The 25,531-nt window shown below is 43.3% G+C and overlaps 1 protein-coding gene across 4 annotated transcripts in view; it reads right to left on the reverse strand.

Moving 5' to 3' along the window:
- Positions 1-427: 427 nt before the first annotated feature.
- TULP4 (TUB like protein 4) overlaps positions 428-25,531 on the reverse strand; it is a 97,386-nt gene continuing 72,282 nt past the window's right edge. For all 4 annotated transcript variants that reach the window (XM_083434344.1, XM_083434346.1, XM_083434345.1 and 1 more), the window contains exons 5-15: positions 23,663-23,843; positions 20,055-20,189; positions 19,088-19,254; positions 18,397-18,621; positions 16,919-17,153; positions 16,097-16,241; positions 13,979-14,123; positions 13,525-13,618; positions 12,568-12,711; positions 8,149-10,808; positions 428-6,017 (exon numbers count right to left, since the gene is read on the reverse strand). In XM_083434344.1, coding sequence (XP_083290470.1) covers positions 5,901-6,017; positions 8,149-10,808; positions 12,568-12,711; positions 13,525-13,618; positions 13,979-14,123; positions 16,097-16,241; positions 16,919-17,153; positions 18,397-18,621; positions 19,088-19,254; positions 20,055-20,189; positions 23,663-23,843 — 4,248 coding nt within the window. In that variant the 3' untranslated portion in view covers positions 428-5,900. The remainder of the gene's footprint in view (positions 6,018-8,148; positions 10,809-12,567; positions 12,712-13,524; positions 13,619-13,978; positions 14,124-16,096; positions 16,242-16,918; positions 17,154-18,396; positions 18,622-19,087; positions 19,255-20,054; positions 20,190-23,662; positions 23,844-25,531) is intronic.

A 25,531-nucleotide genomic window follows, 5' to 3' on the forward strand; every position in this document is an offset into this window, starting at 1 on the left:
GAGAAATATGTGTTGCATCTGCATCCAGAAAGGTTGCCCACTAAAAGAGGGTAACAATCTTGCACCCCAGTACTTTATTTATTTACAGAAAAGGAAAATATGGAGGCTTTCTTTGAGGGAACACTGATGTTCCTTGTTTATCTACTTTTAAGTATGACAAGAAACACAAATCCCATTGTGATATCTTCATCAACTATCCAGAGGAAACTGGCTGTTATCCAAAATTTGGTTATAGCAGAAGGTTTCTGGTCCAGCATCATGCTGTAGGAATGACAGCAAGTGTGCATCAAAAAGAACAAGAGGCATCCAGATATACAAATAAGAATAAAACAATCTGTTAAGAATATTGAGGCTATACACTGCATACTAAAACACACAAACATTCAAGATTCTCAGTGTGAGACAAAACACCAAAATCAACTCACAGTTTCTCTAGTTTGCCAAAACTTTAATAAGCAACACCTGGACAACTCTTACAATTCCAAACCATCAAGGAAAATAGGGCAACTGACCCCATTTCAATCATGTAGACAGTCAAAATTTTGGACAAACCACATTTTTGAAAGGAAACCATTTAATGCTTTCTAGGTACCTTCTTCACAATCTATTACACAGGGCACATAACAGGAGAGGCAGGTCAGGGCAAGGTTCAGAATTACAATGGAAACCCAGGTCTGAATGGCATATTTAGAAAAGAAAAACAAAACAAAGGCCATTAAAAATACTGCAGGTGGTCAGATAAGTGTACCATTTTCTCTGCAGAACTGAGATCATCATGCAGGCTTTGCATGGTTAGGAAATCCATGCACCTGACTATATATTTTTATTAAAACTTGGAAGAAAATAAAAATAAAACAAAAGCAATCCTCAAATAACATTTTTAAAGGCAAGTAATAAATTCAGAAACAATTACCAAAGTTACAGTACCCAAATAATGCATTTATAAACAAATGCAAAATTAAAAAATATCACCCTTTTCCAGTAAAGATTACAGTGCCTTTTCAACCCTATGTATCCCCATGCAATTCCACAATAATACAAAAAATTGTATCTACAACAAATAGCAAGAGCTTAAAACCCTCCCCTGCTAAATAACAGGAGAGGATAAAAACACAGACTGAGAGGGGTAGGGAAAATTAGAACAGAAGACCAAATGGAGACAAAGAAAAGAGAAACGGACCTGAAATGACAAGAACAATGGTTATGACATGAGCTCATTGAGCACTATTTTAACAAAACACTGGAAATACAAGCATCTTCTAATATTTTTACCCATTTCATCTTAACACACTATTTCAATGCCTCTTTCAGTTAGCCATTTATAAAGACAGAGTAAACATTCAACAAGTGAAGACCTTCCTAACTCTCCAGAACACCTCGATCAGATTACAATATTTTGGGTTGTATGCATTGGTTTAAACAGAAATCAAATTTATTAAAAGGTTTGCATCAGATTTTTCTCTCTCCATCCCAATAATTTTGGTGTGAAACAATTGCTGCATAACATGGAATGCAATCTTAAAACGTATCCATTTTAGCCAATTCTTCCAGTAATATTCTGAAAAGTGTTACTTTTTAGAAGTTCCTCATAAACTATTAACATTCCAAATGACATATTTAGCATGTACCATCACTCTTGTAGAGAGGAAGGGACAATGGACAAGAGGATTTGACCAGCTCCTGACTGCTATGGCTGTCTTGCCCTGATAGAAGTTACATGACAAGGCAGTGAAGAAAATTCCAGTTGTACCCAAAAGTGCTGGAAGGACTGGGAAAGTATATATTCCAGCACACTCAACTCTATAAGCCACTGCCACATGTGATCAGTCTGTTCAATTTAAGGACCAGCTCTAACATAACTTTCTCCTACTCTTATCTTTTCAGTTGCTTGTGAGAGCCACTTCACACATTTCATTTAGGTGCACATCCAAAAATGTAACCTGCGAATGAAAAACACAGGTATTATACCTTTGTCGGGCAAACTTAGGTTTCATACAGTGTATGAAATGCCCTTTAGAAAGCAGGGGAGGAAATGGCCAAAGATGCAAAACGTTGCAATGTCAAATGCAAAGCTCCTCAAAGCTGGTACATGAACTCTATGTCAGATTATATTGCCATCACAAAGACTCCATCTGGTCTTCAGGCAAACACACACACACACCACTTCTATACAAAGCTCTTAAAAGATACTAGAAGGGGAAAGTATGAGGGACATGGGCCTTAAAAATATTTTCCCTGCACAAGATGCTATACTGTTCGCTGCAGGAAACCAGGATTTATATATTTAATTTATATGCCACTCTTTACACTCCACCTTTCTTCCATGTACATTCAAGACAGTATATATAGGGTTGCCCATCCAAGCATTGATCAAACCCAGATCTGCTTAGCTTCAACCAAGTTGCTGCATCATGTGACTTTAAGAGTACACCTTGAGTCTCAAGAGCCAGTTCTACTATTTAATCAGCTGAGAAGCTGCTTCAGCACCAGCATGGCCTAATAATATATGGACTGCAGTCTCCAAAAGGCACTGGGTTCTGTTTTGGTAGACCACTGGATCCAATTCAATTTTGTAGAGATGTAAGGGAACCAACCTTGCTCACATGAGCTGGAGCCTAAGGCTGCAGAGTTTAACACAAAAAGCAAATATGGCCCTTTTTATTCCATCACTTTGTCTTCTTACTAGGTTAGTTGGTCTTGCCTTTCATTTCACGAACACAACAAAAACAAGCCACAGCACCAATATTTTAATTTTTCTATACATCTTCCAAGACTTCCCTTCAAACGAAATGTTAGTTAGGCCTGGGTTCTGTATTCCCAAGGTTTCCTTGTAAATAATATAATTCAAGTTTATGAAGACCAAAAAAACGTAAAAGATAATGTCTTTTAAGACAATATATTGGGGGAATTCTGAGACATGTATTATAAGTGTCAATTACAGCTGGGAGAGGATCACAGAGCTTGTTTCATTCCAGTAACAGTCTGGAGACATTTCCCCACACAGTGACCTGTGCAAACCTTCCTACTGATTCAGATTGATCTTACACAGCTGGGATCTATTCTTAATTATCTTTGTTCGTACTCCACTTTGCAAGGATACTTTTGTTAAAAAACAATCAGCACTAAGGCTTTAATGCTTCTATATTTGCTTCTCTTTATATTTGCTTTATTTTCTCTATAGGGTTCCAGATACATTGACACAATTAACATGTTCAGGGCCAACTCCAAATTTGAAAAGGCACTGGGCAGCGTCCTCTAGTGGCACCAGTCTGCTATCAGTAGGTCCTAGTGGACTTGCCTGACAGTGGTAGCCGTGCTCTGGTCACTTAGATCTAGCTACCTTTTAATTTCCCACAATGCTCACGAACAATTAGGTTGGGGGGCATTGTGGGAAATGAGAAGGGTGGCTAAATCCAGGTGCCTGGCAGTGCTCAGAGAATCAGACCAGAATTTCTTTTAAAGAAAAGCCCAGAGCAAGCATCACCAGTGTGCCATGTCAGCACACAGGTGCCATGGCAGCTGCGTAAGGATGTCAGATGCTGATGCCAGCTGCGAACATGTTGATTTTTCTCCCCGGTTTTATTTTGAAATGTTTTAGATGAAATGTTCTAAGTGTGTTTCTAGGATATGTAGCACTGCTAAATGCCATTCTCCTAAATGCCATATATTTTTTTATATAGACCTGAACTTAAAAGCTCCATTTCACATTCTAGAATCTAGAAATCAAGAGACACTTCTCCCACTTATGGAATAATCCTGACCAGAATTATCTGAAGTGTTACGTATCCCTAATTAGCCTTTCCACTATCCTGGTGACTCTCAAGCTAGTCTTTAGCTGTGACTGCAGTAGTAGTGGCTGGAGTTGTGGAGTGGAGCAGCCCTCTGAACACTGGCATCACTGCAACTTACCTGGATATGACTGGAGGCAGCCAGCAGTGAGGTTAGGGCTTTGTAGACAAACCTGTAGAGCCAAATGGCCATTCTCACAGGCACATCCACACAGCCCTTACCCCGCAGTCCAGGTAAGCTGCAGCAATGTCAGCAACAGGAGGGCAGCTCCACAGCTCTGTCCCACCCCAACAGCCGCTACTGGATGGCAAGTGTAGCCGAAGAAAATGTCAAAGAAAATGTCAACGTACTGGGAAGACTGCATTAAGGGTTAACCTACTGCATGCTATTGATTAGGAAGCAATGGAGGGGGCACTTGGCCATTCATTTGTCTACAGGCTCTGTGCCAGAAGGGGTTGCCGATTCCATCCAAGTGTTTTATTACCTCTTATGTTATCCCGTGCAAGTGAAATGAGAGAATGCACTCCACCGATCATGTGTGTATGCACATTATCCTCTCAGTTTTTTCTTGATTGCAGCCTGTTTCATATAGAAGAATCAATGGAATCAATCGAGCAAATGCACACAAAAGATCTTGGTGGCCACCTTTGAGAAACCATGCTCTGCATCATTATGTGTGTGGAGAATTAAAGTCAAATAAGCCTGTGAGCAAAGGAAGGGTGAATATTTTTCTAAGGTTGCAATCAAAAATCCCAACGCTGAATGACTTAGGCTGCTAGTTTCCATGGGGAAGGTGTCATGGTCAAGAAGTGCAGCACTAAAAAGATTAAAGGTGCCAAGATAGATGAGGAAACTGACATAAACATGTCACTTGCCCAATGCATTTATGTAGAAAGCTACCTCTGGGACGCAGAGTCCCTGACACAGAATCTTATTTTGTTAAAATTCTCCAGCAGGAAAACACGTCTTCCTGCTAGGTTATTCCAACAAAATAATATTCTCGTGACCCCAAGGAACATTTCTACTGAAATGCATCAGACAACTGACACTTTTATTAAAGATTCCTCATATATTCTGGGACTGCATTGGGGTTTGTCACTTTTTCATCTTCCTTCCTTCCTCTTTCTTTCGTTCTTTGTGAACCCAGGAGATTTGTCATAATGTTTCCCACTTCAGGCCTTGCTGAGTGATAGCATTGGTATCAATCCAAACTAATGATTTACCAAGAAAAAAACCTTGCTTACAGCTCATGGCTTGTTTGGAGTTAGGACAAACCATGAGGCCAGGTTCACATGCAAACCATGGCTTTGCTCTGGGTATCACAGGAGCAGGGGAGGATTGAAGTGGCCACAACCTTTGCTCTCTGTAGCTGCATACTTGCTTATCCAAGCTATGTCATCATCTGTCTTAGCATTATGTGCTGATCAGGCCATCTTTTGCAAGCAATCCAACAGGTAACAGCTCTGCTTTTCTTCTGAATAACATTTTGGAAACTAGGTAAGGTTTCTGAAAAACCTCCATGGTGCCTACAGTGCTCAGTTATCAGAGAAGAAACATGTGTCTTCAAGTATATAGTAGCATTTTTGTTGTTCTTGTTTTTCCTTTTTTTGCTGTAACTATTGATGAAAATAGTACAAAGTGGTCCAGGGGGAAAGAAAGTTGCATTCCCTGCTTTAAAAAGAACAGCATGGTATAAGGCAGTCTATAAAAGAATGAAAGAAAACGAAGGGCAGTCTTTTAAAATCCTTCTATCAGCCTACATCAGCTATTTTTTTTTTGCAGCAAACACAGAAGAACCGCCACAACAAGCCAAAAGCCACATTTCCCAACATAACACTGAATAGCTCTCCTCCTTGGCTTGCCCTGAAGAAACCAGCACATATGTTGATTCAAATAAAATAAATCCCAAACCACAGAGTCCCCACCCCATCCCCGATAATGTTTACAGTTGATGCCCTCCTTTGGGCACTCGCTCTTTTCTTCCAGTTGCACTTTCTTCTTTACTTGCAGAATCCTTTGCACGTCTCTGCCAGGCCTCCGTGGGTTGGCCATTATGAGAAAGATTTATCAGGGTTTCTCTCCCTCCCCCCTCTCTGGTCTTTTTCTCTTTTTCATTTGAGGCGCTGAGTCACATTAGCCAGAGCCACTGCAAAGGCCTGCACCGCTGAAAATGGATATTGAAAGTCCAAAATGTAAGCATTGCCATCGATCCTCCCAAACTGCATGACCTGGAGGAGAAAGTGGTGGGGAAAGAAATAAAGAAGAGGAAAAGTTGGTAAAGATAAACAAGAAATCGAGCAGGAGTTAAATATGAAAATTGGCCCATTAAAGCAAGGGGGGGTGATTTCACAACTTCTTGCCTCATATGAGAGCTGCATTTCAATTGGCAAGTGGCTCTGCCCCGAGGAACTCAGTTCAGGCACCTCTCAGGTGGGCGCCATTGCCATTCTAAGAGAATGAGGGAGGTGTTCATGGTGAGTTCTGGCGCCTCTATAGCACTGGCTTCACCTATTTTCACAGGGGAAGTTCAAAGCCCACAATGATGAATGAGGTTGAATATTCTGAGGAGATCATATCAGCACAACAGGAATTTTCCATGATTTTCAACAGACTGAAGCCGTTATGTTCTGGTGGATCTTGGTTGTTCTTGGACAACGTCGATGCAACATGACTGCAATCCCAAAATAACCTATAGATATCACAATCAAATCTACAGCGACTTGTCTGCTCAGCCTCCTGGTAGATCAGGGAGTCTGCAAAATTACACAACGAAGCAGAGCTAGCTACAGTGCCATTCCAATCCTGGATCCCAGCAAATAAAAGCTAAGGTTTGTACAATGTTTTGCACCTCCTTTCATATATCTTTGCTACAGAATGCACCAGTTTTTCTACACTGCAGCAGCAGCAGGGCTGAGGAACTGATGATTCTTGAATGTTCTTGGACTCCAACTCCCATGAGCCCCAGTCAGCATTGTGAATGGTCAGGAACAATGGGAGTAGTAGTCCAACAACATTTGGAAGGCCACAAATTCACTATACCTGCTCTAAGAGACTGAAAATAATGGCCAGGGTTTAAAGTTCATATATTCCCCCATCACTTTCACCTTACACATACATTACTGTTGCTTGTTTTTCAGACTCTCATGACCTTTGACACTGGGTTGGTTGGTTGTTGTATTACTCTTGTGATCATGATAGAGTGCAATCCCAGGACCAAAAGGCTGTTCTCACATTGCATTATTTTCATGCGAAATGTGCATCTGTGGTATGACATCAGCTGAAGATAACATCATATTTCTATGTTCCTTATAGTTACATGGGTTCATATGTTTCTATTCACAGTGACATTTAAAATATCCCATAATCTGTTATAGCTGCTCTGAGGCACAGAAGCCACAATTATAAGCAGCTACCATCAAATTTCTTCTTGGTGGAATAGAATAGCTTTGAGTTTATACAGTCAAGATTTTTATGCTGCAGAGAAGTTGCCTGTACCTCAAAGGCAACCTCTGTATGGACTGTATTCAATATTTGTGAAATTGTGACAGAGACAAATGCTCTACAGATGTTACACAAACGTATGTCCAATGCCTTGGGCAGATATTGGCCACCCAAGGGATAAGGCATCAGGATCCTGTTTGCACCAGGCCTTTCACATGCCACTATTTCCTGCAAATTAATCTGCAAGAAGCTGTGTCTATTTGAAGGAAGTCACATCATACTGCATTTGCAGGGCCAGCATTCCTGTAGAAAGCAAACTGAGGCAACTGTTTCTGGTGGTGGCAGTAGGAGGTCACAGATTACTGCCCCCAGGTCCTCACTCACTCGTTTCACCAGTCCATCCACCCAGCTGTCACCACTACCCAACCACCCAGTTGCTTTGAGCTTTCCAGACCCTTGCCTCATCCTCATGCCTTACACTGAAGGGGGTCCTTCCTTAGAGCAAAGTATTCTGAGTGAGGTGAACTGGAAGAGTGCCTGCCCCAACACTGCTTTGCCACAACAGCTGGACTTTAAAAAATAGTTAGAAGTTACTAGTGATTTGAAACCTTTAACTAGCCACTGAGACAAAGTGGTAGTGGTGCAGGCACTTTCCAAGGCCACCTCGCCCAGAATGCCTAACCCTAAGGAAGGATCCCTTTCCCCAGAGCAAGGCAGAAGATAGGGGTGGGAGGAGATGGGGAGTTCTGCCACCATGTTAGCTGCAGCAAAACTTACAAAGCTGGAGGGGGGGGGGAGGAGTTGGCAGTGGCAGCACTCGCATCAGAGGCACAAGTCTTGGGCCAGCCCTGCTCCTCTGGCGCACATGTCAAGGCCTAACACAAGAAACAGCCTGGAATTTCCGACTCGTTATCCTACCTGTCTCCCTTCCAGCTCAATCTGGAAGTTTTTTGCAGATTCTTGGGTCACTCTCCCTCCAAAGTCCAGCTGATAGACTTGTGTTGCCTCATTCCACAAGGGCTGCTTGTTAGCCATCACGTACACAAAGCCCTGGCTTCCCAGCCGCCCATCCTCCTTTTCGTTGGCTTTCCGGCACTTAAACTCATCCAGTTCACTGGCTGTTCTCAAGTTCCTTTTTGTTTTCCATCCCTTTTTACTGCCCTGGCTCTGGTTCATTAGCTCATCCCCGCTAATAAACAGTTCAGGCTCACTTTCTGAGCTGTCCTGAAATTCGTTCATCTTGTTCAGTTTTTTGGACTTCAACTGGTCCTTTTGACTTTTGACCTTCTTCTTCTCCCTGCCCAGCCTAGGGCTGGATATCAGTGAGTTGAAGTCGGTCAGAGTCGTCCTTGCCTCCTTCTTGACCTTTCCCTCTGTAATAGCCTGCATATTCCCTTCATCTGCTCGGCTATCCAGGCGCTTCCGATTCTTCTTCCCAAACTTGTCTGTCCGCTGAGGCACGGGGCTCTCGGTCAAGGACAGGACTTCTTGGAAGTTGTCTGCTGTCTCCGCCATCGCGTCTGTGCCCGTGTGGCCTTGAGGCTCCACTGGTGGTGGTGGTGGTGGTGGAGGAGGAGACATGACAGGCTTCTCCACCACCAGCAGCGCCTTGGGGGGCAGAGTGCCTTGGGTGCTCTGCGGAGCAGGTGGGCATGTGCTGTAGGAATTCCACGGGTGCAAGGCCATTGGTGGCAGCTGTAAACTCGAGCAAGTGCTGTTTCCAGGGTACAGGGGGGGCAAAGGGCAGTAAGCAAGGTTGGAGGGGTAACCTGGCTGAAGCACAACCGTTGGCTCCTGCTGTGCAATCTGGGGTGGGGCCAAAGCTTCTTTGGGAGAACAGGGGACCTGCATTCCCTGAAGAAGAGGAGGGGGAGGAGGGGGAGGAACACCGTAGTTCCCCAAGTAGGGGGCTCCAACCCCGTAGCTCATCTGGAAAGTGGCAGTGGGACTGGTTGGAGATTTGGGGGAAACAAACGGTGCTCGGGATATATCCAGGTGCTGAGTTTGGCCAATGACTAGGGGGGCAGGTTTGGCAGGGTGAGGCAAAGTACTCGGAGCTGTCCTTTCTTGAGGGACCCATATCTCCTCACCCACCATTGGTTCCCACTGATAGGGGGGTGGTCTTTTGACACCAATGCCTGGCTCAGCCATGGCCACAGGCATGTGGCGCACCGGTTTCTCCACGGGGCAGTGCTGAGAAAGAGCTTCATCCTCCATGAAGGCAGAGTTCACGTAATCTGTCCGTTCACGAGAGCTGTCCAGTGGGCTAAGCAAATTGTAAGAGGACTGGGAGGCCAGGGGCGAAGTACTGACGGAGTGTGCGATGACCGAGCTGTGCTGAGAGCTGCTCCCGGTCGTCATGTCCAGTCTCATGCTGTTCATGCCGGACGTGCTGCTGTTACCACTGATGCCACTCATATTCCCACTTCCGCTATTAGGGTTGCCGCTGCCACCACCGCCACCACCGTTGTTGCCACTGCCGCTGCTGCACTGGCTGCAGGTGTAGAGTGCCGTTGGCACCCTCTGCTGGTACTGGGCTGCCACAATGTTGCTCTTCATTTTCGGGGGCAGCTGCAGAGTGGCTCTCTGGCTGTCGACCAGCTGGGCCATTTTCAGCGCTGCCTCTCTGCTGTTCCGCCGCAGAGTGGCGTGGATTATGCTGTTGTCCAATCTCTGGGCCATGCCGCGACCTTGAGACAGCTGGGCTGCGATCTCCGGGTAAGGTGGCGGATCCCCGGTTGGAATGGAGTAACGCGGCACCGTGAGCCTGTTTAGGGTGGCGCTGGTACAAGGCTGCTGAATCTTCTTCTCTGAGGAAGTGATCCTTAAAGTGGCGGAGCTGCCAGGCCCTGGCAGAGTGTAAGTGTTCTGGGCGCACAGCATCCGCGTTCGAGGCCGGCAAACTTCCTCCACATTCCCGCTGCTGTCGAAGGTAGTGATTCTTTCATAGCCGAGAGGGGTTTGATAATGCCCTGTGGAATAAAGGGGGAAATCTCCCTTTTTCAAGCAGAGATCTATGGGAGGTTGAGGAGGTACCGGAGGAGGAGGAGGAGGAGCTGTAGTCGGAGCTGCTGGTATGGTTCCAGGGTACGGAGGGGGAGGATTCATTTTGTTCATCTGAATTTCCTGGGCAGTCGTGAAGACAGATGCTTCTCCTTCAGCTGCCTGTGGCACTGGACGCAATGTCTTGGCCTTCTGGAGGTGTTCGTGGTCTCTGTCCCCATCTCTGTGGTCCACAATTGCCATCTGGATTGCACCCTGGGGCGGCAGAGGGAGCTGAGGGGGTGCCTGGATGATGCGCCCCATTTCAACGCCTCCAAAGATCACTTGGCCTGGGTTGGAATACCTGCTTGGGATTGGGTAGTGGACTGCGTTGTCAGTCACGTGGTCCGCCGCTGCCACAGCTGTCGTCTGATTGGCGAGGACGTCCAGCTGCACATTCTGATTGGCCAGCAAAGACTGAACCAGTCCTATGCTCTGTGTTGGTGACATTGCTTGTGCTGAGCTGTGAATAGGAGCAATCGGGATGTTTACGGTGCAAGGTGGGTTGTTCTCGGGAACTCCAGATGTTCCAGTCACTGGGACAAAAAGATATGAGTATTAGAATACAGCATCACAGCCTTCATCCAAAAAGAGATATAGCGCTACCTCAAGTTAAGAACTTAATTCGTTCTGGAGGTCCGTTCTTAACCTGAAACTGTTCTTAACCTGGGGTACCACTTTAGGTAACGGGGCCTCCCGCTGCCACCCACTGCGATTTCTGTTCTCATCCTGAAGCAAAATTCTTAAGCCAAGGTACTATTTCTGGGTTAGCAGAGTCTGTAACCTGAAGCGTCTGTAACCTGAAGTATCTGTAACCCAAGGTACCACTGTATACTAAATTAATTCTGCCATCTAGAGCATTAATTTCCATTTTAAAGGTATTGGAATCATTTGTTAAATACTGATTATTTAACTTTTGTACTTGTGCTGTCACATTAGGTCAGTAATATTATCTCCTACCTCACTACAGTAAGGGTATTAAGAGCCAGATCTGAGAACATGCAGTCCCTCCACAAAGCCCCTCACCTCCTTTTCAAGAACCTGGTTTAAGGGAAATCCTGGCTAGACTTAATAGTGGTAAGCATTGGAGCCAACAAACTGCTTCATCATAGCAAAAGGAGAGGGAATTTGCCCCAGAAAGAGGAAGGTTTGGCTTCCAATTTGTTGACCACAGCTAGCAGGAAGCCAGCATTGTATCTGCATCAGACCTTTATCTCAGAAGGAACAGGAACAATCTAGTGTTCTGCCACTCTGTTAAACCAGACTCTGATGCAAGTGGGTGGAATATATAATAAGCTATAGTCCATGTCATGAAAAGCAAGCAGTTATGAAGGTATGAATGACAGTAACCCAATGTGAATCCGAGGAGAGAATACAACCTGTTCACCTGTTGACATTTGTGAATGCTTCTGGCTACCACTGCAGCCTCAGTTCCCAGGCACCATGATGGATTCCTGCCACTCTAAGGTTATGCAGTTAAGTCACCACTGGAGATTGAACCTTTTCAGTTATGAGTGCCTCTATATCACTCCAGGTCTTTTGTTTGCTTGCTTGTGTCAATCCCCTTGCAGATTTCTAAAATGCGGTTAATACTGAAGCCTCATAATTTAATTCCCAGTTTAAGAGATGCTTCTTCTCAGGGGATTAATGGACTCTCTCTGGATCAAATTCATAACTGACCCATTTAAAATGGATTAATTAAAAGGACATCCACCGGACATCTAAACCAATGGTGGTGGTTGCTGCTGCCACCATTTACAGATTAACTATAGGCCCTTTTGAGCTCTCAGCTATGGCATCAGAAACTTGTTGGAGCCAAGAAACACCCCTCCACCCCAGCAGCCTGCACTGTTCCTGGTCTTGCCTCATCACCCTTTTCAACTTCACATTCCTTTCAGGAGCCAGAGAAGGTTCCATTAAGGCTTTAAATGCACCATGTATGTACACCAGCTCCCCTGATATTGAATGCACTGTTCACAACACAGGGCAGGGGCAGTATGGTAGGGAATGCCCACACAGGCTGCGAAGGGCACAGGGAGCCCTCTAGGCTCTACCAGGCTCCCAATGACAACACCGGAAGTACACAGGTCTTTCAAGCCCTATTTTGCAGTTCCCAGCCTCACCACAGACTCCAAAATGGAAGTCAAAGAGCAAGCTCCAATTTGGCCTCTCCACCACAACAAGCATATCTTGCCAAACATGGAATGGACTCGTGTGCCTTGGGCTTTTAATTACAAGGAGAGTCAATCTTCTTACAAAGTTTCATAAAATTTTAGACAATCAGTTCAATCTCACCTGGCAAATCATCTTCATCTTCACTAAAAACATTGGGGTTGAAGACAGGCAGGTTTATATAGTCCATGGAAATCTTCCGCACTTCTGGAAGGTATATCGTCATTTGCCTAGGCTGGAGATGCAGCAAGCTGGTTTTATAGATAACTACAAAAAGGATGCAAGGAAAGGGAAGAAAGAAAAGATCTGTGATGCAGAAAATACAAAGGGAGGGTCCAGCATTACTAAAAGAATCAGCCAATTAGAGGGACTTCAACCATGATAAAACTCCTACATGGAAAGCATGTCTATTTAAGAAAGAGGGTGCAATATTTGGATGACTGCATGCGACAAGCACACCCAACTACATTTTGTTGTATGTACATGCACCGGGAAGATAACAGGCAAACAAGGCTTCCCAGTGATGACACACTAAGACAAAAATATACACGTATCCGGAAGTACTTTCTATTTATGTATTTTTTCATAACTGAAGAAGTCTCTAAGCAAAAGGTCTAGTATGATTTCATTCAATTACTGAAATTAAGCAAGTTTGGGCTTGGTCAGTGTCCGGACTACTGGGAAACCATGTGGATGAGGAATACAAACATGACCACTCCTCCAAAAGCAAGTGGGGAGAATCAAAAGAGCTACAGATGTGATTTATTTACCAAGCAAACAGATATAAAGTATATCCTTAACATGGCAATGAAATAGGCTCTGGAGCAGAAGGAATTTCTCCCTACATGGAATGTTTTTCTGGCATACTCCCACAATTAGGGACAGTATCCTTTTAAGCACCACTTCTATGGAGTTTTGACCCAGCAGAAGATGCCACAGAAATAGTCCAAACTGTTTCATGGCTTACAACTCCATGACTGAATTAGATGCAAAATTGTAACTACTGTTAAAGAATATTTGCACACTTTTTCTGGTCAGGAAGGGTCTGAAATGAAGACAGTTCTTAAAGAGTTAATTTACCTGCACCAAGATTGGTTGGTAGGAAAGCAGCCAAACCCACAATTTTGAATTTGGTTCCCCAGATATTTGACGTGACCTGAGCAAGGTAGTTGTGCTGCAATAAAAAGGTATGACAGAACGACGACAAGCATTTATATAGTATTCACATACATTATCTTAGTTATCCTTACAATAGTCCTGTTAGGTCATTCAGTATGATTATTTCTATCTTCACACTGACAAGGGCAATTCTACCAATGAAAAAGAGTGAAGGACAAAAGAAGGGCATGCTGGATCAGGCCAGAGGCCCATTTAGTCCAACATCATGTTCTCACAGTGGCCAATCAGATGCCTATGGGAAGTCCACGAACAGGACACGGGGGCAACAGCGCTCTCCCATTGTTGTACCTTAGCAACTGGTATTCAGAGACATGGTCCTCTGTTTCTGGTAGATAATGAGATAGCCATGCAGTACCTGAGTGATATCATCCAAAGGAAACTCTCTACGAGTTAGGCTTGGTGAACCTATGGAAGGCTTCCTTATCGGTAGCCTGGGAGATCTTGATATCTCCTGAGCAGCTCGTGACAACTTTGGAGATTTGCGAGCTTCTATATTAATTCTGCATACAAAACAAAAATGACAATAATGAGGCAGGCACAGATAGGTACTCTCTGTCTCTCTGTACAAAAAGAGAACGTGGAATACAAATTTAGGTGGGTGGTGGGGGAAATGCTAACAAGTTTTACCATTTGAAAGTAGCTTCAAGAGCAAAGACAGTGTTAATATGAAAAGAGTTCACAGTGCATCCTTCGGTCTGACATTGCAAATGGGATGACAGACAGCCACACCAATGAACAGGACATCCTTGCTTAGCCATCAGACTTGCATAGGTTTCCTCCCCCCCCCCCCCGGAAAAAAGCTGTAAGGATGTTCATGTCCCTTATTAATTAAAACGGTCACTTTAAATGCAAACGGGACCTGAGGATTGGAGGGAGGTTTCTTGGTGATGTTAAATGGAGCCTGTCAATTGGTATAGCTGCTTTCTGTCTCATACTTGCAAACTTTTGCAGAATGACTCTTGAAAGGCGAGGGGCAATGGGACTGAATGCAGAAAGAGCATTTCAGACCGGCCCATTACTATAAAAGATGTCACATCTGTCTTCAACCTAACATACTAGATAATCCAAGTACACTTTAACCAGCATCTCTAGTTCTGGCTAAACGGTAAACAGAAAGATAACATATGAAGTCCCATGGAATTTTTGTACTAGAACAGTGGTTCTATTTTAATAATTGGTAAGGAAAGCATTTTCCCCCCTTGCTGGCCTGTCTCCAGGTTCAGGAGCTAAGGATCATAATAGGCTTATGCCTATGCATCAAACCAGAGCATCAGGCTTAATACCCTGCTAAAGAGCATCACAGGGACAACAGCTGTTTCGAAAGAACTAGGGCATTATTTCTCCGACACAATGCACATGGCTGGTGCTGTGAGCTTTGGAGAAGCATCACTCACCTTTTAGAAACATCAAAAGGCAGCCCTGTTTAGGGAAATTTTTAATGTTTAATGCTGTATTGTGCTTTTAATATTCGGTTGGGAGCCGCCCAGAGTGGCTGGGGAAACCCAGCCAGATGGGAGGAGTATAAATATTATTTATTATTATCATTATCATCATTATCATCATTATCATCATTATTATGCTGGAATGGAAAAAGGGATATCTAGCCCAGCCCCACAAAGATCAAAATACACAACTCAGACCACAGTGTCCCATAAGCAGAGAGAAGAATAGTGCTTAGAGAACATGTTTCTCAGGGAAGGGAGCTAAGCACTCTCCTAGCACCAGTAGCAAATCTGGAACCTTGCTCTCAAAAGTCTGAGCAGAGAGAGAGAGAGAGAGAGAGAGATATTGTGGTAGATTTCTTTATGTTGATATATATCTAGGATATATAGTAGAATACAATGGTGGTCCAGGGGTGGAACTTCAGCACCCTGGGTTGTTATCATTCACTGGTCATTGCCCACACTATTTACCTAGAATTTATTCCCAAACACTGATTTTCTCAGTGCTTGCCAATTATTCCAAATTTTTGAAAAGCTAATCTTGGAACCAGGACACAGTATGCAAACTAAGTCAAGAAATTATAATCCAAGTAGGTGGTTTTATCCTAATCACAAGATTTGACTTATTATTATTTTTTGCACCGTGCACATGTGTGCACATGCACACACACACACAATATATAGAACTCTGCTTAAAACACTCACTAGTAGCAAGCAAATAACCTAACAAGTACCCTGCACTGTTATGTGCTGTTAAACATTTGAAACTGTCAGGGACAGGACACCAGAACTATAGGGGGATTATGTCTGTATTATGCTTGTAGCTGATCACAGAGGAGAACTCTATGGGCCTTAATAATGTTTCACAGCAAAAAGAACCCTAACATTTCTGAAGCAGCCTGTTTCTGATGCCTGTATGAAAAGGTTCCCCTTTGTTCTAAGTGTGTAGGGTGCCCTCTCAGCATAAAAAAGGAATTCAAAGACCCAGGAGAAAAAGGAAGGTGGAGTTTTGAAAATACCAAAATGATTACCTGGGAAGTTTGGGTGATTTGCTAGCTCGAGTGATTTTGGGAGACTTTTTTGCAGCCCAGTCATCGCTCAGTTCAATATCGCTGGAATCAGAGCAGTTGCAGCTGTCAATCACGGTGGAAATCAAACTGTTTCCATAGATTTCATCTGTCAACACAGGCCCCATTAAAAAAAAAAAGGTTTCAGAAACCAAATCCCAATTACAACTGTCAATCATTTCTAGGATATCCTACAAGCAATAGCCGAGATACAACCACAGCAAGGAGCATGGCGTATTCTTTGAAACTCATGCAGAATCAGCAATAGCCTAAAATCAAGTGGATGGTGCTCAATTATGCTAGTTGACAGGCGTCTCTTTGACACTGAAAAATGTCTACAGCTAATTAGAGAATCTTTCCTCTCCTGACAGGACACTGAATATTATAATGTACTGCAACTTGGAAGATGACTTGAACTATGCCTGTTACTGAGTCTCTTTCAGAATGGCTGATGAGAGCAGGGAAATAGTACTGCCATGGGTTCTTGTGTGGATGCACGATTTTGGGGCATTAACAGGATACACATCTCCACAACCCAATCCACTAATTTGTTCCACAAGCGGGAGCTCCAGTGAGTACATGACGCTCGACCAACAAGAATGACACATTTCAACAAAGAGCGTATTTGTGGGCATATTTTTCCCCATGTGAAGATCAGTTACATACAATAAAATCAACGAGGTTTGCACGAGAAATTCACGTGCAGTACGCTTGCAACACTTGAGGGTCTCTGCACAGGACCGGAATCTAGAAATCGGCACTAAAATGTTGCCTAATGCCTTGTACCTGCTTTTCCGTCAGTCTTTGGATCCATGATGACAAACTCAGGCCGCAGTTTGCTAATTCGGCGCCCTTTCAAGATAGGCACCAGACCCCCTAAGTATTCCAAATACAGTGTATAGCAAGGCCCTCCAACCTCCGGGTCATCTTCTGTCCGCTTCATTGTGCAGTGAAGCCTTTCGTTGCCAGATGTTGGGTAGCTAACAAAATCTCTCATGTTGTTGGGGTCTGGGATAGGAGGCTGAGTTAAATATAGGAGGAAAACTTGTGAGTCATACAAAGAGTTTTCCCTCGTGTTGCTTTTTCATGCTCCTGATTATTATTATTATTAATAATAATGACTGCAGTGGTAAATTCTGCCTTTAAATTAATAAAACAATAAAAGAAATCAGGACCACAAAAAGCTAGCTACATTTTAAATGAGAAGTGACCACTTCTAGAATGATGCACCAGAACTGCAGAGAGACCAAGAAGCATCCACTACAGTAATACAGTGGTACCTCTGGTTGCGAACAGGATCCATTCTAGAGGCCCGTTCGCAACATGAAAAGAGCGCAACCTGAAGAGCCGTGTCTGCGCATGTGCGTGGCATGATTTGGTGCTTGTGCGCATGCGTGAAGCACAATTTAGTGCTTCTGCGCATGTGGCGAAACCCTTTCCAGTACTTCTGGGTCGCCGCGGGACATAACCTGAAAGAACGTAACCTGAAGCAAACGTAACGTGAGGTACGATTGTATGTGCTTGCTTCTTTTACAGAAGTATAAAGATTGTCAACAGCACAGGGACTGGGATCAAATTTCTCAAGAGGTTCTCATAAGAGCCAGACAAAAGGTGTTGCTATCTAGCTGGTAGCTTTTACGCCTTGTCCTGGGAAACCTTTAAATAAAGGCCCATTCACCAGGCTCTGTTCGTGCACAAAGTTTACACCTACCCCAAAGCAGTCCCATCCACCTCCCATACATTTGCATGGCTAATATAATGTGTGAACTTTCTAATCATGGATACACTTGGCCACAACTGAAGCAGATGTGGAAAATGTCATTACAGCCAAAAACTGTGGCTGGCAGCAGTTGTGATTGACTGGTTTTATTAATAAGCTCTCGGTACACGAACATGCCTGAGGGCAGTCTGGACTGCTTAACCTGTACAAGAAAACTACATTTGTGAAACAGCCCTTAGTCAGGTTGCCCTGCACTGCTCTTCAAACGGCCATCACAACCCTCTCAAAACGACAGCGATAAAACCCTACAAGCTGTTCTGCACGGTTATGCAACCCTAGGTGTATTTACTCAGAAGTCCCAAGGCATTCAAGGGGACAGAGTCCCAAATAAGTGTTTGAGACGACAGTCTCAAGAGTGCAATCTGAATGTTTATTACCAATCAAACATTCCCTGCTTGTGCACTTTATGCCTCAGCTGCTGTCAGCTGTCCATCTACCTTTGTCCACTGACCCTGATACACTCAACACCCAGCCATTTGTTTACCTTGATCGTTGGTGTAAAGGCAGTGGTGAGGTATGAGCAGAGCCTGGGAGGCAGAGTCAATTTACTGATATCTTTGTCATCCCGCAAGGAGCTAGCGATGGTTTGCTGGCACAGAAGCTGTAAGCTGGACACTCTGTGCTCCACTCGGACAACGTAGAGGGCAGGACCAGAAGCCATGAGAAGGCGGGAGTCCCTGTGACCCCAGCAGATTGAGATTATGGGACGCTGCATGAAAAGTAACATTTCAGATGTTTTCCTCTCATTGAAGCATATTTTAAGACCCATTCTATTTTGGAAAACCCTAATGTCTCAGGGCTTTTCTGTATGTTCAAGTAGTATAATTCTCTGGGGACTGTACAACTTACAATTTCGCTAAGATGCGGTATCAGTTTATTACAGTAACCAGAAGACATTTTGTTTTAAAATACAGATTTCTCCATTATTTTTCATCCTTCATTGAATATTATTGTAACTAATAGCATGGAATCAAAAATTATTTGTTGTGTGTGGGGAGGCCTACATATGAAATTATCTAAATTATAGTGACCATCATCCACTGGCCAAACCTCCCTTGATCTAAATTATAGTGACCATCAACCACTGGCCCAAACCCCTCCGCTAGCAGTTGTTTTTGTGGGCTGTTATTCTCCCACGCTCCTGTTTCAATATCTCACTTCAGAGTAATCTTTACCTGCACAGGAGTCTCCAGGGTATAGATATGTTCTCCGTGAACATTGTAGAACTTGACCAGTGCACTTTTCAGAAAGGAAGCACCGCTGAGTTCAGCCAGCTGGCTTAGCTTTTCCATGCCTGCAACAGCCAGCAAGTCTCCCTGGGTGCACCACTGAGCCACTACATCTGAAATCACAAAGGGGAGGGGGAGGTTCACTTTACTACACTTAGCAAATAGGCCCAATCCCACACACTTACACTCAGTAAGCAGGCCAGTGGAGGTAGCGGGGGCCTCCACTGCTCCCCTGGCTAACCAAAAGAACAGGTTACTGCCACTAACCAGGAGGGTTAATCTCTCCACCAACCTTTCCCTGCTAATTTCTACAAGAGGCAGCCCTGAGACTGAGGAGGAGGAAGCTGACAGGCCGTGCCATCTCCAGGTCTGGTTTTAAGCAAGGAGGCAGGCAGGTGGGGTCTGGCTAAAGGCAGGCTGAGGTTGGTGGAGCAAGCCTTCATTCACTCTACTGACTGAAGCTACTGCTTCAACTGAATTAAACCTGAAGTTCCACTTTTAAGCCTTTGGAAACATTGCCTCAAACTAAAATAACTGTGGAACCCACCAGCCTTCCGGCTTTGGTTTCCTAAGGGTTTCACAAAACCCTTGAAGGAACATAACAGAGGAGAGCAAAACAAAATTGGTCATTGCCTAAAGCTGGAGGTTATTTTGAAAAGCACATGGTTCTCATTTGCTGCTGTCGAGCACCAGAGAATGTAAGACAGGCTACCAGTTTATTTCAGAAGGAATCCCCTTGTTGAGATGTGCTCTTTTCACCAGCAGGCGTCACTCTTGTTAGTGGAAATTGCTGCAGATGGATGTTGCATTTCAAGAGACAGATGCTGAAATATTCATGTCAAGGCAATCAAGATCTAAAGCAGAAAATTAAGCGGTGGGAGCAGGGCAGGAAGACAAGTCTCCCTTTGCGTACCTTTCAACCCTGAGCGGATGATGGTAGGAGACAAGTCGTCATAGTTGTTCATTAAGCTAATGTCTCCTGATGTGAAGCTGACAGTGAGCAGCGGTTTGGTGTTCTGCACCAGAACTGGATATGCAGCTGGACCATCTGCAGGGTGAGGGGGGAAAACAGGAAGAAGTTTGAACCAAGGTTCCTAGCTCATCACCTGTTGACTGTGCAAAGAGCTGTGACACTCAGGGGATGTTTTCCTACCCTGTCTAGTACTGTTAAGGAATAAACCCTACCCTCACACCACAGCACTGTGGTATGGTCTCTGCAGTGTTATGCAAATGACACAATTCTTCTATTGTGCCCTCAGTGATCCTGCACAGTGGGAATATTAACATGTCCCTGGAGCTGTATGAGGAAAAGAATGGAGTCAGAAGCAACCATCCTGGCCCATAATGGGCGCAAACACGGAGGCAGTGCCAACCATGCTAGGAAATAAAAGGGCAGAGGGGCCTTCATACAAAGAGTCTGTTCAGTTTGCACCTCTCTGTGACACCTAGCAATGTTCAGCCTCTAAGCCAGGGGTAGCCAACTGGCAGTTGTGGGCCAGACCTGGCCCTTGAAGTAGTGCTATTATCACCTTATGAAAGTCTGGGATTCAAAAAAGCAATTTGTTCACAGCTTTCTGTTAAAAGAAAAATAAGCAATGATTCACCATGTTCATTTCATAAAAAGTTTCTTGCACTGCTATCTCATCCACATTCTCAAAAGCCAAGGGACGATTACCAATCTGACTCAATATTTTTTTTCAAGAAACACGTTCCCCTCCTCAGCCCTCCAGACTGAAGACCTCATGGTACTGGACCAAGCATACTTCAGCTCTGTTAAGCCCTTACTGCTACATGACATAGACTTTAATATAGAAGCTGGCCCTCCATAAAGACTGGATCCCAAAATGGGAGTCTGGAGCATCAGAATGGACTTAACTATGTGCCCTGAGAAGCCAGTTGGCTAAACCCTATTCTCTGCCATTATAAAAGAGAGTCTGGTTTTGACAAGATCATTCTTCAGTGTTTAACTTCCTTTGTATATAATATTAAATTGCCCACAGCACCATCTGCAGCATTCACTATTTTATTCTCTGTTTTATGTAACTAGCTTTGACAGAAGGTGCTGCTGTCCCAAGAGAAAGGCACTCTCCAGGCACCAGTTAAGCATATTCTCACTAATCATACATTAGGCTACATTCAGTTGTGAACGGAACCAAATGTTGTTATCCATGTGCTTATGTGTTAAAATGAGGTGCCGTATTTTTCGCTCTAGAAGACGCACCAGACCACAAGACGCACCTAGTTTTTGGAGGAGGACAACAAGAAAAAAAATATTCTGAATCTCAGAAGCCAGAACAGCAAGAGGGATCGCTGCGCAGCGAAAGCAGCAATCCCTCTTGCTGTTCTGGCTTCTGGGATAGCTGTGCAGCCAGCATTCGCTCCATAAGACGCACACACATTCCCCCTTACTTTTTAGGAGGGGAAAAGTGAGTCTTATAGAGCAAAAAATACGGTAATTGAACTACAGGGAAATTGTGCTGTGGACGGTGACTTAAAAGCCAGCACCATATAATTGGTATAGTTTTAGAAGTAAGTAAAATCCAATTAAGCCCCTCCTAGTCATGTATGTGAGTCAAAGGCATGTCTCCTTTGAAAGGTTTATGAAGAACAAGTGATACTTCACAAGAACACGTCATATCAGAATAATTATTAGAAGCTACCAAGCTCACCCACTCCTGATTGACTCAGCATCAACTACACACTAGCCTCCTTCACTCATCTAAAGGGAAGCACCAGAAGTTACAATGTTCCTGCCTAGAACAGTAAATCAATCTTATAATAAACCTAATATCACCACTCTCATTAATCACACTCCGACAAAGGAAAACTGGAGCACAGTCCTCTAAGGATGTTGTGCATATTTGATTTACCCTCATGTATGCATTTGCCATTGCAGGGAAGTGTCCTTAGCAGGCAATAAGCCAGTCGTCCTCCATGCTAAGCACACTGTGGGGCGTTTTTGCTCCTATTGTCCTAGAAGAGAGAGTGAGGAATGGAAGGGTCCCTGGCCCTTGCACCCAGATGCATGCTGCCCCAACCAATAAAAGGCAGGAAATCCAGGTGCATGGAGAAAGATTTACTTGAGGTGCAACAGAATTCAGCATAATCATTCTTTAGGGGCCCATTTTGTGCTTAGTCCCCACCCTATACACCCTGTGTTGAAGCAGGAAAGGTCTGAAGGAGGCTTTTGCTTGTGTTCACTCAAAGGTTGAGTAGAGCCCTCCTTGCAGTCGGGGAACCCTGATATTTCCCCTCAACCTTCTCTCTCTTTGCAACAATGACACTCAGTATGAAACCACAGTTTGAGTCTTGAAGGTATGTCATGAAAGTCACATTCATGCAGTACATTTCCCCCAGTGTTGTTAACCTTCCTCAAAAAAATTGAAGGAAGTTTTCTCACTGAAACCAGCATTGTCAAAAACGTTTCTTTCTTACAGTTGCACCTGAAGTGGACCCAGAATTGCAAAGGTTTGAATCTGTGATGCTAATTCACAGTCAACTTTGTTCCATGCAAGCTTTTAAACTACTTTGTTTTGGTTGTGCATTTTTTTCTGTTTTGGAAAGTGTGGAAGTAGTTCATTTTATCTTGCTTCTTGCTCCATTATGAAAAGTCACACATCAGATATGGAGTTTAGTCTTTTAACTAGGGGCAACAGGTCATTCACTAGAGAAGAAAAACGAGTTCTCAGATCCTCCTTTTGATTAAGTAATATGCAAAAGCACAATAACTTAATCTCTATTTGATTTGAACATCTTTGCACCATATCTGGTTTTCTTGCATTAAGGAGTAAAGGAGGCGTCTTACATTCATCTTATTTTTTAAAATATATGACATAGCAAGAAGAAAACAAGTAATTTAAGGATGTAAAGGAGAAGCTACATTCTTCAGGACCACTATAATCTAAAAAGTATGGGTAACTGCAGATGAACCATAAAGGATATCATGGCCATTTATTATCCTGTGCAAAACTTGATGCCTTGTTAATAGCAATTGCATGATGCTAATGGCATTAAAAGCACTGTCAATACAAACATGCTGTATATGTTAGGTTTACCAATGCAGTCTGAATCTTCACTGGATTTGAAGTTTTCCATGAAATTGTTTTAATTACTTGTTTATATACGGAATTGTTTTCATTGTTTTTACATATGGAATTGTACTTAAAGGTTTTCAGTGTTGATGTTATTATTGTTAATCGCTCTGAGATGTTTTGAAGGAAGCAATTAATAAATGGAATTAAATGAATAAATGAATCATTTTCACTATAGTCCTTGGCTGCATCATTTCAATCTGCAGCTGCAGGCTTACACAACCAAATGCTCAGAATAACAATAAATTCCTCTTCATAGAAAACTGGACAACAGAGACAAGAGTTCTAGCCTACCCTTCGATGTGGAGTTTTTCAACGTGGAAAGAACATTTTTCTATGGAAGGGCATTCAAGCATGTCACACAACTTTACCATTTCAGTGAAAAGCAGGCCACAGAAATTCAATGAACAAAAAATGGAGGCAAAATGACCTTGAGGCGGGGAGTAGTCATCTGAATCAGTGTCACTCTCACTACTATCTTCCACCAAAAAGCTCGGGTAATTCCAGGACATGCTCAGGATGCCATCAGATTCATGAAGGAGAACATGTGCCAGCATTCGGCCATGGCAATCCATGACAATAACCTGACCATCAGCAGTGCCAAAGAGGACCTGGCAAAATAAGGAAGCATCATAGTTAACCAGAATGCAAACGCAATTAAAAATAAAAACAGGCTGAAGAAGACAGTTCTCTATTATCATATTTCAAGTAATCTGAAATGCTAAACTGGCCACATCAACAGTGAATACAAGACAAAGCAAACAACTATTAAAAAATACATCCGTATCAGCCAGGAATAAGTGGAGTTCCTGATTCAAAAAATTCGTAACCCCCATTAAATTCTCTTTTAGGATTATGGGCAATACTGGGTACCATGTCATAACTACTACTCTTCCACAAACAACATTTTCTAAAGCCATCATGACTGAAGCCCTCACCTTCTTCATCTCTGCCATTTCTCCTGCTCTTTCCCACAAACTTGCTTCTTTCTCCATTTCACTGATTCCCATCAGGCACTTTTCTCCTTTCCAGTTCTACATCCCCACCTGTCCTGTGGTCATCCTATAGCTAACCCCACCTCCACCCTATACTAGTTTGAAAAACTAGTTCTAAAATAATGACTTTTGGTTTCCAGATTACAGAAAAACCTTCCTTAAATATATCAGTATAAACCCAACTGGTTTTATAGAAAATAGGTCCTTGAAATCAAATATTTAAAGAACATGAGACATCATCAAAACGATTAAAAAGAAAGAACACCAACAGTATTGTCCTTGATGCAGACAAAGCGCACTCTGTCAGAGTGGGCTTATCTAATAGAATATTTAAACTGATTTGGCTTTGAAAAGAATTTAGATATTATTGCTTCTTGTTGGCATCGTTGTTCATTATCTCAGTTTAATTTTAGCAGATGTAATTAGGCAACATGAGCAAATCAAAGTATCAAGATTTGTTAATGTAGAGCATAAAACCAGCCTATCTGCAGATAACATAGCAGTTTTTTATGAAATTTGTTAATTTATTACCATACAAAATTATGGATAAATTATCAGATTTAGTATAAATTACACTGGTCAACAACAAATTTGTTGTCTGCGTTTTTGCAGTTGATTTAGGATGAATCTGATGCGCTGAATCCAAAAATCACATTGGTTTTGCTCAATCAGGTCAAGTTTTTGAGCTATGGCCACATGTCTTTTTTTACATTTTTGTTCACATGTACGCTTGTGTGGAGCATTTTAGAAGAAGTTGGTGGGGGTAAAATGCAATGTGGAATAATTGTTTTGATTGGAAATGATTATTTTAATGACAAGAAGTATTCAGGTCCGATAGTTCTGGGTGATTATGTCGAAAAGGGATCAGTTTGAAGTCATAAAACCTTGAAATCTTCCATAAATTGGTGCGGCTCCATAAATTGGTGGGATCAACAGAAAGAACTGGAGCAGCCTCAAGTATCCTGATCTTCAATCAGCACGTCGTCTTGTAGCTCATTGTGATGAAATTCCAGTGCCTATCTTCGGAGAACTTCCTGACATTAGTGACGAAGATGCCTCCAGTGTTGAAGGACATGAAGAAGAAGTGGTTCTTGAAGATGATGCTCCACATCCATTTTCCCAAAAGGAGTTGAATGCTCTAGTTCGCGAACTCAGCTTGTCAAAGGACTCTGCCGAACTGTTGGCATCCAGATTGAAGGAAAAAAACCTCCTCTCTGACAGTGCTCGCATCAGCTTCTTCCGCAACAGGCATCAAGAGTACCTCCGTTTTTTCTCGGAAGAGAAGGACATGGTGTACTGTGCAG

This window comes from Podarcis tiliguerta, assembly GCF_965153285.1.
Source record: "Podarcis tiliguerta genome assembly, chromosome: 3".
In the NCBI taxonomy this organism is placed as follows: Eukaryota; Metazoa; Chordata; class Lepidosauria; order Squamata; family Lacertidae; genus Podarcis; species Podarcis tiliguerta.